Below are 20,275 nucleotides of genomic sequence, written 5' to 3'. Positions count from 1 at the left end.
AAAATTTCAATCCTGATATTTATGATCAGTTTATTTACAACCACTGGGTCGATGCCACTGCTGGTGGATTTTTTATTCACCGAGGGTACCACCAGCCTAGTAGTCAGCACTGCTGTGTTGACATGAGTTATCATTGATATGGTCATAATTATAAATTAACTGTTAACAAATCTTTGAATTTTTTAAATACTAAGGCTTTTCTACCTCAGGAATAGATTACCTTAGCTGTATTTGGCAAAACTTTTAGAAATATTTGTCCTCAATGCTCTTCAACTTCGTACTTTATTTGGCCTTTTTTATTTATTTTTTTTATTCGAGCGCTAGAATTTCATTAGACACTGATGAGTCTTTTGTAGACGAAACGCACGTCTGGCGCAAATACAAAATTTCAATCCTGGTATTTATGATGAGTTTATATATAGTACTCCATTACATACAGCTGCTTAAGGTGGATTCAACAACATAGATAAACTGTTATCAGAAAGAGCAGATATAGAGCCAAATAAACAAACTACGGTACGGGATGATGTTCTTTACAGGATTGTCCAATTTTGTTAAATCTTCCATCAAAATCAAAGAAGAAGAATACTACAAATAAAAAAAAGATAGGGTATAAATATATTGGTTAGATAGTATATAAATAAACTCATCATAGATACCAGGATTGAAATTTTATATTTACGCCAGACGCGCGTTTCGTCTACAAAAGACTCATCAGTGACGCTCGAATACAAAAATATTAAAAATGCCAAATAAAGTACGAAGTTGAAGAGCATTGAGGACCAAAAATATCTAAAAGTTTTGCCAAATACAGCTAAGGTAATCTATTCCTGAGATAGAAAAGCCTTAGTATTTCAAAAATTCAAAGTTATATTTATTTATATCTATATATAAATATATTTGTAATTGCTAAATCGTTTGAGACATAAAAATACGAAGAAAAATGATGTTAGAATTACACATATCCTGATATATATGGGGATAAAAATGTGATAGTATTGCAAATGAGACAACTTTTAACTACGTAACAAACGACGTAGATGTTAGCAGATTGTCTGTTTCTGCTATAAAATTTTGACAGCTTTTAACATCATATCTTATTTCGATTGTCTTGACTGAGACCACTTTCTTGATATCTTCCCGTAATGAAACTAACTGCTATACTATGGGCGTGATACAACTTACCATGATATTGTTCGTGAAATTGTTTTTTGGAGTATAAAACGACGTTCATGGATATTTGTTATACGATGACGACCAGTTTTTGTTGGTGAAAGAACCTGGAGTAAACAGACAGAACAACCGACTTTCGGATCCAAAACAGGCAATCTTTGTAAATTTAAAAGGAATTCGAATACACATAACTATAAACATGTTTTTTTTTGTATACAATTTATTAAATTAATCAACATTTACAGTTTCAACAGAAATGCGATTGAGAAAAACTGTTTTTGGAATTCGTTATATTCTCGAATTTTTGAACAATGCTATTTTGTTGTAATCGTTAATATGACAATGTTTGTTTATACACATGCAGGATAATACGATCATTGCAAGCTTTTTATTTCAGTTTTATAATACTCCCTTACACGCAGCTGCTAGAGGTGGTTTCATCAACATAGTTAAATTGTTATTAGAAAGAACAGATATAGATCTAAATAAAGAAAACAAGGTACGGGATTACATTTTTTACAGGATTGTCCAACTTTGTTAAATCTTCCATCAAAACCAAAGAAGTAGAGAACGGGAAATATTTTTATTAACTATACAAATCCCAAGAAAAAGAAGGGTATGACTAGATTTGTCGAGTAGTACAACTGCTAAATTGTTTGAGACATCGAATAAAAAGAAAGACAAATGATGTAAAGATTTCAAATATCCCAAAACATATTAAAAAAGAAAATGTGATATGATTGCCGATGAGACAACTTTCAATTACGTAGATTTTAGCAGCTTGTGTATTTCTGCTATATTATTTTGACAGCTTTTAACATCATATATTATTTCGATTGCCGTCACTGATACCACTTTCTAAAAATCTGCCGGTAATGATATCAACTGTTTTACTATGAGTCGCACCATGATAATGTTCGTGAATTTGTTTATTGAATTTGATGCTATGTACAGTACTAATAGATATACCAAGGCGACCAGGTTTTGTTGGTGGAGGAAGTTGGAATAAACACACAGGACAATGAAACTTCTGGAAAACAGGCAATTTATTTTAATCTTTGTCAAAAAAAATGGGATTCGAATACACATTACAATGACCAGATTTTATGTACACATGTTATCAACTTAATCCATATTTACAGTTTAAACAAAATTGCGATAAACAAAAACGGTTTGAAGTTCATTAACTTCTCGAAATGTTGGCAGATGTAATTTTGTGTACTGTAATCATTTGTACGAATTGTTTGTGTTAACTTTCATATGATGCAATGAGCAGTGCAATTTTTTTTAATTTCAGAATAATGGTGATACTCCCTTGCACTTAGCTGCTAGTGGTGGAAATCTCGACATAGTGCAATTGTTATTAGAAAGAGCAGATATAGATCCAAATAGAGAAAATAAGGTACGAGTTGACGTTTTGTACATACTTGTCAAACTTTGTTGAATCTTTCATCAAAATCAATGTCAGCATAATGTTGCTTATAAAATCTATAAACGTATCGGCAAAATACTCTAATCCTCAGAGTGAAAAAAACCTTGTATCCTAAATATTCGAAATGCCAAGACATACTTATACCCAAATCATTGAGATTTTATAGGAATTAAAGATGATTAATCAAGTACGATTCGTTTTCTTAGTTTAAATTTATTTTGTTTTCCAATTGCACAGATACATTAATACAAGGATTTATCATTCATGAACGCATGTATATACAACCACTACTTACTTGAATAAAGTCTGACAATGGGAGTCCTCGATGAATGTAGATGTAGTATTATGCAAAAAAATATTTACACACTCAGTTAATTAAATTCACCAACAACTGAACATAAACCCGCTGCATTTGTTTGCACCTGTCCTAAGTCAGGAATCTGATGTTCAATAGTTGTCGTTTGTTGATGTGGTTCATAAATGTTTTTCGTTTCTCGTTTTTTATATAGATTAGACCGTTGGTTTTCCCGTTTGAATGGTTTTACACTAGTCATTTTTCGGGTCCTTTATAACTTGCTGTTCGGTGCGAGCCAAGGCCCCGTGTTGAAGACCGTATTTTGACCTTTGAGTTGTCTCATTGGCACTCATGCCACACCGAGTCTGATTAAAATCATGCAATTTTGCTAAATTTATTTCTAAATAAAAAGATTTAACCCATAAACCAATGATATATATATTTCAAAGTGTTCTATTTATCGAATGTTTGACCTTAATTGGTATTGCTTTCCAGAAAAGGAAATATGTTAGTCTAATGACAAAAACAGTAACCTAGGTGATTTATTGTTTTACTTCTTGAGAATTTCTTTTATATTACATAAGTTTCCTTAATTCACTTGTTGAACTACTGCTAAAAAATATCATAAAATCTAATTCTTATAAGAAAGGTACATTCTAAATGTCAATTTTACATCCAATACTTTCAGAATAAATATTCGAATTCATTCTATAATGTATTATCAAAAGCTTTTTAAACCTGATTAGATAAGATTTTATGATATAATTAGATTTTTTAAGACTTATACCTCAAACTTCAGCAGCAAGTTGATGAACCAGGGTTATGTAAAGAACGTCTCGTCCATTTTCTAAAAAAAAATTCATCAAAAGATACCAAGACCTTGTTGATAATGTTCTTTATCAACTTCACAAATGATACATGATTGTCTTGAAGTATACAATTAAGGTACTGACGTTATTTATCATGTTACTTATTTTGTTGATTGACTAAATATGTGTTTTTGGGTGGCAAGACTTTCAAAACAATATCGAACAGTTTAAACGCTATTAAATCTGACACTATTTAACCGAACTCTTAACTTTGTGAGAGTTATCTCCCCGAACACTGTTTTTCTTGTTCGTAATACTCCTTCGCAACCGTAAAAGACGACGATAAATTTAGTTTACCAAGTTGCTCGTTATATCCTAAAAGTATGGAGAATAATTTTGACCGAAGAGATCCGGAGACTCCATATGATAGTTATTACCCCTTATGCTTTTGATATAAGTGATATGCATTTGTAACCGGTAAACCATAAGTGATAAGTAAGTAAGAAAGTAAGTAAATAAATTTTATTTCAAGACGGCATATATATACATAACAGAAAAAACTGAGCTCTTTAACCGACTATCAAATAAAAATCATGCAGCTTCATGCAAATACTAATAAAAAAAAATAAAAAACATGCAGATATAATGAATGCAAATTAATTTTGATTTCTGAATCTTCAGGGTCAATGCTCATGCGGCAAGCACCTCTGTGTGCATTGAATGAGGGAACCAGCAATCACTAAAATATTAAAAAATACTAACAAACTCAAAAGCAACAATAAATAGATAAATTGAGCACTGGCATTCAATAGCAGCTATCAAATCATGCATAAAAAAGCAGAACAAAAGGCCATAAAAGAAAAACAAAAACGGGAAGAAAGAAATTTCAGCTATGAGGCAGCACTGGATGGAAATGACATGAACTGCAGTTGTATTTTGACCCCCACTCCAGGAATTTATAAAATTCCTAAATTGGTCAAAAGAGGTCATAGTTCTAGCCTCATTGGGAAGGGTATTCCATACTTGTGCTGCCTCAAATCTGAAAGATCTTTTACCATAACTTGTGGTTCTTGGTCTAGATACCTCAGCAGTGTTCACATACCTGAAATTATATGAATTATTATTTCAACAACTAGATCATGAATAAATAAAGGACATTTTGTTAAATTATTTTAAAGGTCTCCGAAACAATTGAGCGTATTCTACTATTTTTTAATGATGAAAGGTTTGAAATCTTCAGGAGTGTTTCGTACGAGTTCTGATGGTCTTCATAAAGAAAACGAAGTGCTCGCTCTTGTATTTTTTTCTATTTTTGTCGTATTTTGTTCCCCACAGAAATGCTAAGTAAAGAACAGTACTAATGTTTGACATAACAAAAAGTAAAATCACAAAAATACTGAATTCCGAGGAAAATTCAAAACGAAAATCCCTTATCAAATGCCAAAATCAAAAGCTGAAACATATCAAACGAATGGATAACAACTGTCATATTTTTGACTTAGTACAGGCATTTTCTTATGTAGAAAATGGTTGATTAAACCTTGTTTTATACCTAGCTAAACCTTTCACTTGTATGACAGTCGTATAAAATTCCATTATATTGACAACGATGTGTGAACAAAACAAACAGACATAATAGGTAAAAATATCAAAAATAGGGTTACAGCACTCAGCATTGTGTTATAATCTTAATCACTATAAAAACAAACAAATATGTAACAAAGAAGCACAAAAAGACATATAAACAAAGTTAATAAGCAAAAATGAAAGACAAGGATATAAAAATTTACCATAGCACAATAACAAAATGACGGGATGTATAAGTACAGAGTCACGTCATATGTAACAAAATACCACAAAAGGCATATAGACAAAGCACATTAGTAAAAATGAAAGACAAGAATACAAAAGTTGTACCATAAAACAATGACACAATGACAGGATGTATGAGTACAGAGTCACGTCATATGTAACAAAGAAACTTAAAAAGGGCATATAGACAAAGTACATTAGCAAAAATGAAAGACAAGAATACAAAAAATGTACCATAGAACAATAACACAATGACGGGATGTATAAGTACAGAGCCACGTCAAAAGGATATCACCAAAAACAGACTAAACAGTAAAAGTAATATTCATAAAGACATAAAAAAAGAGAATATATAACACGTTATTAGGAAGATAAACAACGTCGGTACCCATAATCTATACTTCAAGACCGTCGTGTATTATTTGTTAAGTTGATACGGAATATTTATCAACAAAGTCTTTGTACCTTCCGATGACTTTTTTTTAATAAGGACGAGACGTTCTTGACATACCCCTGGTTCATCAACTTTCTGCCCAGACACTAGTGACGTTTTACAAAGTATGAGTAGGAGCTGCAAGCTCTTGAATACCGAATAAGTTGGGAAATATATATCCCATATGCAGGTGAAGTTAGTATATTGCTACTAAGGTTGGGGAAATTGATAATTTCAAAATTAAATAATCTCGTTTGTCATAGATTCTGGTACTGAGATGACCGTGTATGTCAAATTCGTGGTATAAGTCTAAAAATGAGGCGGAGAAAGCCGTGTCTGTTGTTTCTTTAATTTCTAGTTCTGGGGGATATATTAGTGGAACCCAATCAGAACAGTTTGGATTGTTAATGGAAAGAACATCATTAATATCTCTGAATGTGAAATTAAATGACCCGGCTTCTTTGATCTTCTTGTTTTTGACAAGTGTCTGAAGGAACTCCGATTCATATGAAAATAAGAAAAGGTCGGCAAGGAGAGGCGCACAGTTCGTTCCCATAGCAATGCCGACAATTTGTTGACAAAGTCTACCTCCAAATTCAACAAATATGTTGTCAATAAGAAACTCCAGAATACTGACCACTTGTTCGTCTGTGTAGCATGTTTTACCTTTTTGTTCGCTTTTAACAAAATATGCCGTATGGTATCCCAAAGTAACTAATGTATAGCGTATGCTACCATTTTTATGTTGAAAAGCACTGTGGATTATTTCTTTTAGACGATTTTTCAATTTCACATACACAGGGTTGAAAAATCAAAAGTGTTGATAGAACTAATGTGAGAAAAAGATCGAGATTTAAAATTAATCCAGAAGTTCTTTAGAGTTTTTTAGAATCCACATATGGTTAATACCACTACGCGAGTAAACAGTTTCACAGTATTTCTGAAGACCCTCTTTCACTGCGGACAGATTTTTTGTCAACCTAATGGACAATTATTTAGTCGAACATGCAGATGAGCTGACAATGTACCGTTGTTTGTACGGAATTTTGTGAAGCTTAGGTATCCAATACAAACAAAGTAAGTCCTCCGATTTGTTGTACAATGTTATGTTCATTGAAGCCAAGAAGGACTTATGATTCGCCAAAATCTCATTCTTGTCAAATGCTATGTTTTTGTATGTGGGATTACCTGTGGGATTTATTCCTAATTCTTTTACAAGTTACTCATAGTAGTACGATTTACATACAAAGACAATAGTATTTAAAGTCTTGTCTGCAGGAACAACAACATACTTATAGTGAAGAGATGATAGTCATTTCACAGCCTCTTTGTCTCTGAAAAATGACTTTGGTAGATCATTCACACAGTTTGTCAATTTATGAATGCGACGTTTTATCAGAGTAATAAATGTTAAGTTTATTCAGTTTGTTTAGGTGTTTCCAAATTCTTTTCAAAACATATAATTGCCTGGCAGCCTTTTTACAAATATTTGAAATATATAAATTGAAGTTTAATTTAAAATCAATTGTAACTCCAAGTTGTTTTACCTCATCCTCACATGATTTAGAAATACCATTTAAATCAAACACAATCTTCTTATAATGTGGGTTTTTTTGCCAAAAGAGATAGCTTGAAATTTCTCTGGGTTGGCCTGCATTCCATTTGGAGAAAACCACAGTATTAAATAATTGCTGTCTTCCTGAAGTGGAGACATTACGTCTTGTAAGGAATTTCCAGACTTTGACAAAATATTGTCATCAGCATAATTATATATAATATTTTTTACCAAAAAAAAAACCAAATCATTAATAAAGATATTTAATAGAAAGGGTCCAAGGATGGAACCTTTTGGTTCCCCTTTAAATATGTCAAGCATATCACTTACATTTTGGTTTATATTTACACGCTGTTTTCGCTTTGTTAAATAACTATATAACATATCAAGTAATGACCATAAGCTTCTTTTTTCAGTAGCAGTCAGTCACGGAACAGACAGTAAAAAACTTTTAACAAGTCCATAAGAATAGCTGCAAGATATTTATCTTGGTCTAGGGCTATTTTTCAATCTTCTATCACTCTTGATAAAGTTAACTGACATCCAAAGCATGATCTAAACGCTAAACAATATTATATATTAAAGTACTATACTAATTTTAGAAATGGCCGGTAACACACATTCCGGTCTATAATTTCCTTTTTTTTGTGAATAGGTGCAACTTGAGCTTCCTTAAGATTGTCAGGGAATGTTAATGATGATAATAATAAATTAACAATATCTGTAAGAGATTTTACAATAGCAGGTTTAGCAAAATGTAGTAATTTGGGTGAAATACCATCTATTCCAGAGGCTTTTTTTAACATTAATTTTACGTATACTTTTCTCAACAATATCTTGATCTATAGGGATAAAGGTAAAACTGTTCTGGTCAAGATCGGGAAGATTATCTTTTCCGGCCAAAATACGCGGGTGATCATTATCAAGCTTTATTTGATTGCTTCCAATATTCCGACATTTACAAAATAGTTATTAGATATTTCACACACCTCCGCTTGTTTTGTAATTACAACATTATTTTCAGAGAGGACAGTTTCCTTTTGGTGTACATTGATATAAGAAGATGTGGCATGATGGCCAATGAGACAGCTATCCATCCAAGTCACAATTTGTTAAAGTGAACAATTATAGGTCAAAGTACGGCTTTCAACACGGAGCCTTGGCTCACACCGAACAGCAAGCTATAAAGGGCTATAAAAATGACTAGTGTGAAACAATCCAAACAGGAAAACCAATATAAATAACGAGAAACAATTATAAATAACATCAACAAACGACAACCACTTACCAACAGGTTCCTGACTAAGGACAGTTGCAAACAAGTATGGCAGGTTCAAACAGGTGCCAACCTTCACCTTAACCTAACATAATAGTGTAATATCACCACATAGAAAGACACTCTATAAAATATCAATTGAAATGGCTTAACTCAACCAAAAGACATATTAACAAAAACAGGTAAATATACACTGAACGAATAAATTTGATCTATGACACAATGTGAATACAAAACTAATCCAAAAAAGGGGTGGGGGATGAGATGTAAAACAATATCAGAAAGACAACTATAACCTCGGACAATATGCAGTTAAATAAAATAACGTACACAGGTTAATACAAATAATTTTGATGTAAGGATTACATGGAGCACGGAATCATTTTACGAAATAAATAAATTTGTTGTACTTAGTACGAGAACAGAAGTGAAAATATATCTTCATACTGAATACTTACCTTTATTTGTAAAAGAAAAGGTTTCACTGTCGGCCAGACATGTGTTTGGACCCCCAAGCACACCTCTCTATAAAATATTGGTTGATACATTTATTTTATATATTTGTAACATAGTTGCGTTGACGTCTATATGCTTCCCAGTTCTTACTACCATTCATTTTTTGAAATTTATTATACCGCATTTTTTTTTATCTATAAATGGCACTTTTAAGTTCAGCATTCATATATGGTACCTGATTTGGTAAATTTGTTTTCTTTCCTTCAAAGGTTCATATAACAAAGAAGATGTGGTATGATTGCCAATGAGACAACTCTTCACAAGAGACCAAATGACACAGAAATAAACAACTAAAAGTCACTGTACGGCTTTCAACAATGAGCAAAGCCTATACCGCATAGTCAGCTGTACAAGGCCCCGAAATGACAGATGTAAAACAATTCAAACGAGAAAAACTAACGGCCTAATTAATGTACAAAAAAAATAACGAAAATAAATATGTAGCACAGCATTAAACGACAACAACTGAATTACAGGTTCCTGACTTGGGACAGGCACATACATACAGAATGTGGCGGGGTTAAACATGCCGGCGGGATCCCCCCTCCCTAACATGGGACAGTAGTGTAACAATACAACATAAGAACGAACTATAAACATCAGTTGAAAAAAGGCTGAACCCATCAGATGAATACACATAGAAATACATCTAACAAAAACACGGTGGACGTGGCCGGGTACTTGTATATCCCAACAACAAAAAGACATTAAGTACAGATCTGATAGTACTCGCAGTTACTAGCAGCTAGTTCAAAGCCAATAACAACTAATAAAAAATCATGCATCTTGGTGCATTTAGTGTAAAGACGTCATAAACAGTCACAGAAAAAAATGACCTTGTGCAATGCCAAGATACAGGTATCGACAGATTGTGGATCCATGAAAGTGCATATGTATATAACAATAATATTTAGTTCGCTTTTAATTCACTGATAGCAAAAGCAAAAGCAATATTAATACCAATAAAAACAATATTCGAGGATCTAATTACAGTATTAAAATGGCAACCCTTTAGAATAAGTTTATTCAAAGGATCGATAAGTATTTCAGGATCGTTTCTAAATTTCCGGGCACGGTAAACAACATCTCCGTAACAATGAGGATGTGTTATTCCGTTTTCTATCTTTACAACCAAACTGCAAAACCAAATCTTTATATCTATGGATAATTTAGTAAAAGTTTTAGGTAATTTGTGGTAACGGAATCCCTGACTTAATAATTTATCAGTAATACATAGATAACGTTCATTAAAATCTAGAACGTCACAACAGACACGGGCATAGAGAACGAGTTGTGAAATATAAACACCGTTAAATGATGCCAAAGAAACATCACCATCCAAAAAAGGAAAATTAACAATAGTGAACGAAAATCCGTCCCTTTTGTCGTAAAATTTAGTGTGGAGTTTCCCGGTAAAACTGAAATATCTAAATCGAGGAGGGGACAGTTATCACCGTTTACATTTGATGTATTTAAAGTAAGTCCCTTTGGGTAAATTTCGGCAGTATATTTAGAACATTCTTGATTTTTTTACGAACAATTATCATCAAGGTAAGTATTGTTGAATCAAAAGGCAATTTAGACGGGTCTTTACTGAGTTTGGTCATCAACTGTGATTCATAACAGTACAACAACAAGTCTGCTATTAAAGGGGCGCAATAAGTGGTTGCTTGAAAAATTTCCGTAAAACATGTAGCTTTCATAATGCTGTTTTTGAAATTGAAAATATCACAGCTTTCTTTTATCATTGCACTCTTATCAAAGTTAAGCATGTCATAATTAAAGTCACAAATAAAAATATAATTGTCATATTTGGATATAATTTTGTCAATAGTTTTGGTACAATCTGTAGTGAAATGGTCAACTGACATACTAGGATGCTTATATATCCCACAAAAGAACCATGTTTCCAATTGCTACCTCTATACCAATGGATTCAACATCTGAGAATTCTAGTTGAATTTTTCTATCCGCTGCAAGATCAGATCTTACATATGCAATAAGACCTCAACCGTGCAGATAAGTAAAACCGCATTGTAAAAAGTTATTTGTTGCTTTTGTTGCTTGTATGGCATCCTTGTTGTCGGCCATTTTATGTTCTGCGACAGGGTCAGGGCAAATGTTTTTTCAGGATTCAGTCACATTTCGTCAAAAAAGATAGATGTGTACATGCGTAATATCCCAAGTATTCATGTTTACAACTATTATCGGTCAGTATAGCTGATTTAGGTTATTATACATCCTTGGCTTTCAAATATTCGGCTTTGAGCGTTCCTGATGAAGTTAGATCCAGACGCATGAGAATTATAAGGTGTTGTTTTCATATTTTTTAGATGGTTTTAATCGTAATATAAGTCCAAAAACTAGCAGTGTCCAAACGAGTACGCCCTGCCCTGTCGCCATCCTCATTATTTCAGGGTCTTTTGATTTGAGGCCATTGGTCCTCCACAATAGAAATAAGGTCAAGGTCATGTTATAATTTTGATTTTGTATTATTATCACTTATTATAAGAAACCGTAGAAGGTAGCGACAAATAATTTTTACTAAATTGTAAGTTACGACATGTCGTTAAACATACATTTTTGGTTGAAACGATACGTTGACATTTAATGGGAGTTTTCACCCTTTTTTATTTTAAATTAGCTGTATGTTGTTATAACTCATTAAACAAATACAGTAGGGACCTTGGGTCTTTTGATTTGAGGTCCTTGCTTTATGATATTGAAATTGAGGTCAAGGTTAAAGTTATATTTTGCTCTTTGCTGTAACTTATTATTGGTACATGATACAGTTATAGGGTCTTTTATATTGATTAGCAGACTTTTGACCTGGAAAGAGGTTAACCGTAAGGGACCTTTTGTAAACCGAAGTTGTCATTTTTGCAGTAGTTTCATTTTAAATTAACAAGAATATGATATTTTTTAAAATAAGTGTAAAGTAAGGTTTACATTTATCCGAATGTAACATTTTGTAAACCAGAAGTACATACTTATCTCCTTCATTTTAGCAAAAGTATATAGAAACCATATATTTTTAGAAAGACCAGAATTGACATTTTAAACGGAAAGTTAATATTTTTCGATCAAAATATGTGCATTTCGCGATGGAAAGACCTTCTTCAATATTTTTTTTTGTTAATTCATTCAATCTATATCGAACCGAAGTTAAGAAACACTGAACATCAAGTACACATTATTACCTTTCAATGGGGATCGGGGTGCCTATTATTTTGAAAGTATTTTGGGTACTCTAATAATATAATTGAATTAATTACTATATCAGGAAAGTTGTGAAGATTATAAAATTATTACAATAGAAATAATTTTGAATTTTTTTTTGTTGGAATTTTGGAACTGATTGAAAGATTATGTCTTCATAATATGAAAATGAAGCACAATTCCTCCCGTAATGGATTAAGTCTCATTCAATCATAAAATATACGAGAAAAACTTCACCCGTATCATGCCAACAACTGGTTTTAAAATAAATCTGTTTAGCACAATGAAAAGACTCCATGTCTGAATTAACAAATTTGCTTGGGCAAATATCTCTATATTGCCCTTTTATATAACTAAGAATTCAAAACTGCAGTGGATTCAATACAGAATAACACATCCAATTTTAGACACGAATGAACTTCTCATTATAAATACAAGTTAAAGATACGAATAAGTGTAGTTTTGGGTGCGGAGCGTTTGAAACAATAGAACGTATGTTCTGGACTTGTCCGTATATATCAAAATTATGGGAAGACCTTAACTCCTGGATATTTGAGAAAATAGAATATTGATTTAGTTTTATTTTGTATTCTAACAAAAACCGATAAAAATGACATAAGTAACTTAATAATTCTGTTAACAAAATTCTATATTTATAGAAGCAAAGTATCATTTGAACAAACCAATATGATAGCGCTAAAAATTATTTAAAAGGAAACTTTTTAATAGAAAGAAAAATATTTTATAAAAAAAAAAGACTCAGGATTTAACCCTAGGTTATAGTTGTCTTTTTTATCTTTTTTATTTAATATTGTGTTTATATTGTGTCATCAAATGTATTCGTTCAGTGTATGCTTACTTGATTTTGTAAATATGTCTTTTTGATTAAGTTAAGCCATTTCAATTGAAATTTTATAGTGTGTCTTTCTATGTTGTAATATATACTACTATTGCAGATTAGGGTGAGGGTTGGCGCCTGTTAAAACGTTTAAACCCTCTGCATTTGTTTGCACCTGTCCTAAAAAGGAACCTGTTGTTCGGTGATTGTCGTTTGTTGATGTGGTTCATAAGTGTTTCTCGTTTCCCGTTTTTTTTATAAAGATTAGACCGATGGTTTTCCTGTTTGAATTGTTTTACACTAGTCTTTTTGGTGCCCTTTATAGCTTTCTTTTTTGAGTGAGACAAGGCTCCGTGTTGAAGGCCGTACTTTTACATATAAATGTTTACTTTGTACACATTGTGACTTAGATGGAGAATTGTCTCATAGGCACTCATACCACATCTTCTTATTTCTAATCAGTAGGTTAGAGAACTGCTGGAACCCCAGGAATTCTTTATTGTCACAAAAAGAAAGATAAACAACAGACACGATATTTATTGTATAATTAAAAATACGTATTCTCTATCCAAGCAGCCTTTATCTGGATGGTAGATGCTCTGTCTGGATTTGGTCTTCCCCTGTGAGACGGTTGTGCACACCAAACATTTCTTCTCAAGCATATCTCTAGGTTTTACGGGTGTATAAACAAACGAAGTACGATTGTAAGTTGGAAAAATATCCCAACACAGAAAATATCAAATGTCCCTCCCACTTGATTTTTGCATATGCTAATCATTGTAGTTATCAACAATTCTACTTCGTTGTCCACCTAGTGTGTTGTCTTTTTCATCCTTAAAATATTTTCAATAACCACATTCATTGCCAGAAAAGGATGAAAAACTAAATTCTGCACGACATCCATATTGTTTACATTAAAGAGCTCCGCTAGGGGAAGTAACTAATTGTGTTCTAGCGTAAAGAAGACAACAGAATCTTGGGAAATAAATTTTGACAATCAGACAAAAAAAAAAACCAATACGAGATTGAAGCTAATGCCTGAAATTTATATTTTTAAAGTATCTATTTTTGCAGTCATTGTGATTGTGCGGTTCTGGTAATACAAAATATTCGAAATTGAAATTGATTGAATTTTTAAAAAATATATAGTAAACATATAGAACTTCGAAGTGCCAATACATAATACTGCAAGTAATTTTCTCAAATTTGATTATACATTTCTATTTTGATTGACTTAATGTACCATATTTCATGCATGAGATAAATATTTAAAATATGTCTCGTTTTGGAAATTTAAGAATTTGCCTGATTCTTAGGCAGACTGGCACTTAATTAAATCTAAAAATTTGGATGTTATTTAGATAACTTTTTTTTAAAAAAGCACGTGAATTTCATGTGAAAAAAATCATGTGATTTCCACGTGAAATTCACGTGCGTTTCACATGAGATTCATATGAATGTCACATGAACTGAGTTCACATGAACTATACAAAACGTAGAAGGTCCTATTCATGCACCATGCTTTTCCCTAAATCAAGAAGCCAGCATTTGTTGATGGATTCTTTTTAATCAAATATTTTGAAATGGTCCACCAGGTTAGGGTTAAATTCCAACAGTTTCACTCTTATACTTGAATGAAATATTTTTGGTTCTTCTGCTTCTTCAGGTGGTACATCTGCAGCACACAGAAAATTTGACATCCTCCCTGATCTATGTCCAACACCGGAAAATCCTACTAATACATCCAATTCATTCCTCAAACCACCTACATACTAGTATTCTGGTTTAACTGTAAACCATCCTACTTTCCTTGTATTTGGACGATGTGCAGATTCAGGATTCTTCACTGTAATTCCTTCCTCCCTTCCATCAGCACTACAGATCAACATACGCAATTATTTCCTCTATCTACATAGTTATTGTGGCCTACGATCAAATATATTTTTATTCAAGGGAGATTTGATTTGTTAAAACGGTCTTTATGATTTTCTAAATATTGTTTAACATTTCACAGTGGTATCATACTTTAACTTTGTTTCAACCTGTTTTTTTTTCACTTTTGACCTTAGTTATTTATCCCTTATAATTTGTATTATCTACGTATTTGCATTCAGGTATCACAGATCAAAGTTATTCGTTCATTGTGTGTTAATTTTCGTTTTTTGATTGAGTTAAGCCTTCCAATTGATATTTTATAGTGTGTCTTTCTATGTTGTGATGTTTTACTATTGTTTCAGAAAAAGAGAGAAGGTTTGGTACAATTAAAACGTTTAATCCCGCTGAAAATGTTTGCACCTGTCCTAAGTCAGGAATCTGATGTACAGTAGTTGTCGTCTGTTTATGTAGTTCATACGTGTTTCTCATTTCTCGTTTTTATATAGATTAGACGGTTGGTTTTCCCGTTCAAGATTAGGTTTGTAATACTGATATTACATGTATTTAATAACAATGAAAATTTTAATACTTATCAATATAACATTTTGTTAGTAATTAGATACTTAATTGTATTATCTAGCTATGTCGGTATTTCTTCTAAATCCAACTGAAACCAAATACATAGTGTAAGTTAAGTTGACCCAAACTGGGTGATAAGTTATCTTTACACTCACACACGAATAGAACAGAAAAAAGTAAGAATTACAACTACAAACGATAAGACATATGACAATAACAAATATAACATCAAAACTAAATACAAGAATTTTGGATAGCAATACCGTGACAAGTCTTATAGCAAAAACTATTAATTTCTGAACTTTAACAGTCAAATTTTTTAACCGCTATCTTTACAGATGTCTGCATTAGTTAAGTTATTTTCGTTTTGCTTTTTTTGTTTTTTTGTTTTATGTATGTCACTTCAGCTTTTGTTTAACGATATTCCAAGGATTTCGCTTTATCTACCTTGGGATCATCCAGTTTCTATACGAAACATTTTTGGTTAAATGGACGAAATTATTGAACCGGAGCGGAAGCTTTAAATAACATCTTTATAATCCATTTCCAATTTAGCGTTCAAGACAATATAAACAGTGCTACCCGCAAAAGGAATGGCAGAAGGCAACTTTTCATCATTTGGTAAAATAATTAATTAGTAAATTTACATGTACAGTAGGCAGCATACGATGATGCTCTATTTGAAAATTATTCGGGGAAAGAACTTTTAACTGTTGACAATATGGGACAATATCCTACTTTCTACCTAGCCGTTCGGCTAAAGCAACAGCAGCAATTTCGTCAAATTTATCAATCATGTCCTTATGATGGCAAAATGTCGCATTTTTAAAAATCCTACTTCAATAAATACATTGTTCTCACTATGACTTTTAAATGAAAAACACCAATAAAACTACTTTGTTTTGTATTTTGCTGTGCATATACCGATTTTGTGCCATTGATGGATATCCCATATCCGTTCTTTTCCATTATAACCATTTTCAAAGTGAGTTGCAATTACAATCAGTTCAACATTTTTTCTTCTTTCACAACACTTTATATTTTGCATGTATTAAAACATGAAGACAAGATACGTTTGTGGGAACCTCCGGATATACCTTGTTGCCTGTTCTATAGGTCATCAGATATCCCTTTTTCTATTCCTGTTGTCATCATCCCACATGTATTACTGTATTGGAAGGATTCTTGCTTTACTATATGCACTGCATACAGTGTTTATCTTTAATTTTCGTAGGTGTATCAAAGTAGAGTTCAGGTAGAAATGTTTTTGTATTTCTTTTTTTGAGTAATATATGACATCCAATATCTGATTCTAAGGAAAGATGATCAAACATACATTTTTATAATTATATTTTTCACTTTTATTCTCCATTTCATTTTTATTTATCTTTTATCAAATGATATTAAGATGAAAATTGCTGTTTTTGAGTCCAATTTTGTTCATACAACTCCTAATGTTCCAGCGTATTTATACATCCCTGGCTTGTAAATGTTTGGTTTTAAGCGTTCCTGGTGAGGGTAAATCCAGAAAACAGCTTCGGACGCATGAAATTTATTACGTGTTAAAATCATCAAGTATTGCTGTGTAATTCGACTTTACTTCATCTTATAAAGAAGCAACAATCACATACTTTGTTTATATATGTATTGAATTGTAACTAATCCAAAACCCTTGTGGCCCAGCTGAATCATATTACCGATATTTGATGCAAATAGGGTAAAGTCTAAATTTGATGGCCAGACATAAAATAATCAAACCTCTACCTGTTGTAGGGAAAATGGTAGATAAATCATCAAAGTGCATGACAATATGGACTGACGTCTGTATAAAGAACCTGGTATATAAGAGTGATAATTTTGGCATATTCCTAAATCTATTATTACATGTTTTTACCTTTAGCATTTGACTGCCGCAATATGTCAAATCTCCTTGATAAAAGTTGCAGTGTATCGATCCACAATATTAACTTCATTGCCTGATAAGATGGTTAGATTCTTGTGAAAAACTTCCTAGGTCATTTTCTCTTCTGTTTGTAATTGCAATGATTATTCCAATTACAATCTGCTACATGCCAAGAAGCAATTGTTTTTGAATCTTTGAATCTTTGAATTTTGCTATTTCCTAGATTTCTTTTGGTCTTATAACTCTTCAACTGTTATGGGTTCTTATACATCCTTGGCTCTCAAATATTCGGCTTTGATCCTTATCGGTGAAGATGAATCCGAAAATGCGCTTCGGACGCATGGAATGTATAACGTGTTGTTTTCCTTTTTGGGAATGCCCTTTAGTGTAATTGGATGAGTACAAGGTTGCATAGCACGATTTTAGCCTGGAGATTGATCAGTCATACTCAATATCATAAAGAGTACTAGGTGACAGTCTTTCAGGTAAATGTGTGTCTTACATGTTCAAGTTCATGCTTTCGCAAATTTTGTTAAAATAACACTGATCTTCAATTGGCATTCCTTTCAGGCTCCCCACTGAGTCATTCAAGCTCAGTGTTACACCGGAGGTTTGGGTTACCGAGAACACAGGGGAAACATACTGATAATTTAGAGCAAGCACTTGAGCATTTGCTTCTTGTTTACAAGCTGTATATATGTACATAGTCTGTTTAACTGATTCAGGACGATTCAAGATATCCAGCCTCTTTACACCGTTAATATTGATGAAAATGTATTTGTCAAGCAAGATGTACATCAAGCGTTCATTCCTGTAGAATATGAAATGATCGAATTATGAAAAGCTAATGTATACCTATAGTATTGCACGAATAACATGTTTCTACACTATTTTCATCTTATGAAATTTCATTGTCAGAAATGTAAGTGTTTGGCCAATCATGAAAAATATCATCATTTCGTTTCATATCAAAAAAATTCATATTTTCGGCGGTTTGCCTAGAAGTTTGTAAAATTGGCATTTTTTCCCACTCTTCATCTCAACAAAAGGTTTTGTGTAATGGGCATATAGGCTCCTCTTATGTATTTATTCTGGAAAGATGTTCTATTACAAGGCTTCTGAATGACAAATTACGTATACATATAGATAGTTCTTCTACAGTACAGGGTACTTAAGTTTTGTTAATGGACATTATCTGTTGAATTTCATATACACATTCATATAAGGAAATGCTTGTACCAAGTCAGGAATATGAGAGTCGTTTTCCATTCGTTTGATGTGTTTGAGCTTTTGATTTTGCCAATTGTTAAAGGACTTTCCGTTTTGGATTTTCCTTGGAGTTTGGTAATTTTGTTGTTTAACTTTTTTCATATGCTATGGCTAGGTGATCATAGCAGTGGACAATTTATCTTAGAACAGACGTGAGTGTGATTTACAGACCACCATCTTTCTCTTTCAAACTATCTTGGTGTGTTTTAAACTCTGATAAAGTGTTGTTTCTTTTCACTTTTTTAATTTCATCAGTTGGACTGTTAGGTTGTACAAGAATATACACATATTTTTATATTTTAAGTTTTTTAATAAATAACAACCAATTCGTGAAGAGCTCTTTTTAGAAAAGCTATGGAAAGGACACTATGCAAAATTTAGAATGCCATCAAGCAGGTTGTCGTGTATATGTATTTTTTTAAAGAACACCTCCGATGTTTGGTTTGGATTGTGCTGTTCAATTTTTGCTTTTCTGTGTAATTATTTTTTATTATTTGTCTTTTCATCTTTCATTTTGCTTGGTAATTGGCTTTTTTTTTACCTCTTGTGTATCTTATTTCGTTTTTAAAAATTCCCATATACAATTTAGTGATTAAACGTAAGAAATGACATTTGAAAATAGATAAACAAAATGTGTATATGTAACATTCAGAAACGTGTCCTTTCCCTAAATCATGTCCAATTCACCGAACGTGTTCACAATACGTCACTGTACGCCCAAATGGCTAGCTTGTGTATGAAACCTAAACGTGGCCTTTTCATAAACGGCTAATATGCTTCATATTTTAAAACGCACAAGCGAGTGACTTTTAAAAAAACACCCAAAATCGATATTTTCACAGGGACCTTTGACCCGGTCTCCAAGTGCACAAGAAGACAAATATTTCATGACTATTCAGAATAAGAATAAAATAACTAGTAATACAATGTGTAGGATTTTATAATTTGGGCTATTGTTTCTACTTTTGTCAATCATTTATTAGACTGAAAATGAAATTTCCAGTGCGTCCGGATTCTTTGTAAAACTACAATTGTATGCATTTTATTTTATCGTTTCTGTGACTATTCAGAAAATTTCGGCAATTGTCAAGAAGTCTTCAAATTTGATTTTGCTTTTGTAACTCAGTATCGTTTTTTTTTTAATCAGACGGTATAAGGATGGACATTCAAACCTATCCAAAACCTCAAAATATTGGTTGCAATAAGAATTTATATACAAAATCACTACATATCTTATTCATTTATAAGTGGCAGTGTTTGGCCTTTTATATTTTTTTATTGGTTTCCGGGT

General features: G+C 32.3%; 1 protein-coding gene across 1 annotated transcript in view; it reads left to right on the top strand.

Annotated features, from left to right (window-relative positions):
- The window catches only part of LOC127705529 (putative ankyrin repeat protein RBE_0317), a 34,023-nt gene that overhangs the window by 12,406 nt on the left and 1,342 nt on the right, over window positions 1-20,275 (top strand). The window contains exons 3-4 of the mRNA XM_052209856.1: window positions 1,571-1,672; window positions 2,471-2,575. Of these exons, the coding sequence (XP_052065816.1) occupies window positions 1,571-1,672; window positions 2,471-2,575 (207 nt within the window). The remainder of the gene's footprint in view (window positions 1-1,570; window positions 1,673-2,470; window positions 2,576-20,275) is intronic.

This window comes from Mytilus californianus, unplaced genomic scaffold (assembly GCF_021869535.1).
Source record: "Mytilus californianus isolate M0D057914Y unplaced genomic scaffold, xbMytCali1.0.p SCAF_6, whole genome shotgun sequence".
NCBI classification, from domain to species: Eukaryota; Metazoa; Mollusca; class Bivalvia; order Mytilida; family Mytilidae; genus Mytilus; species Mytilus californianus.
This window is presented reverse-complemented; position numbering and strand designations above follow the sequence as displayed.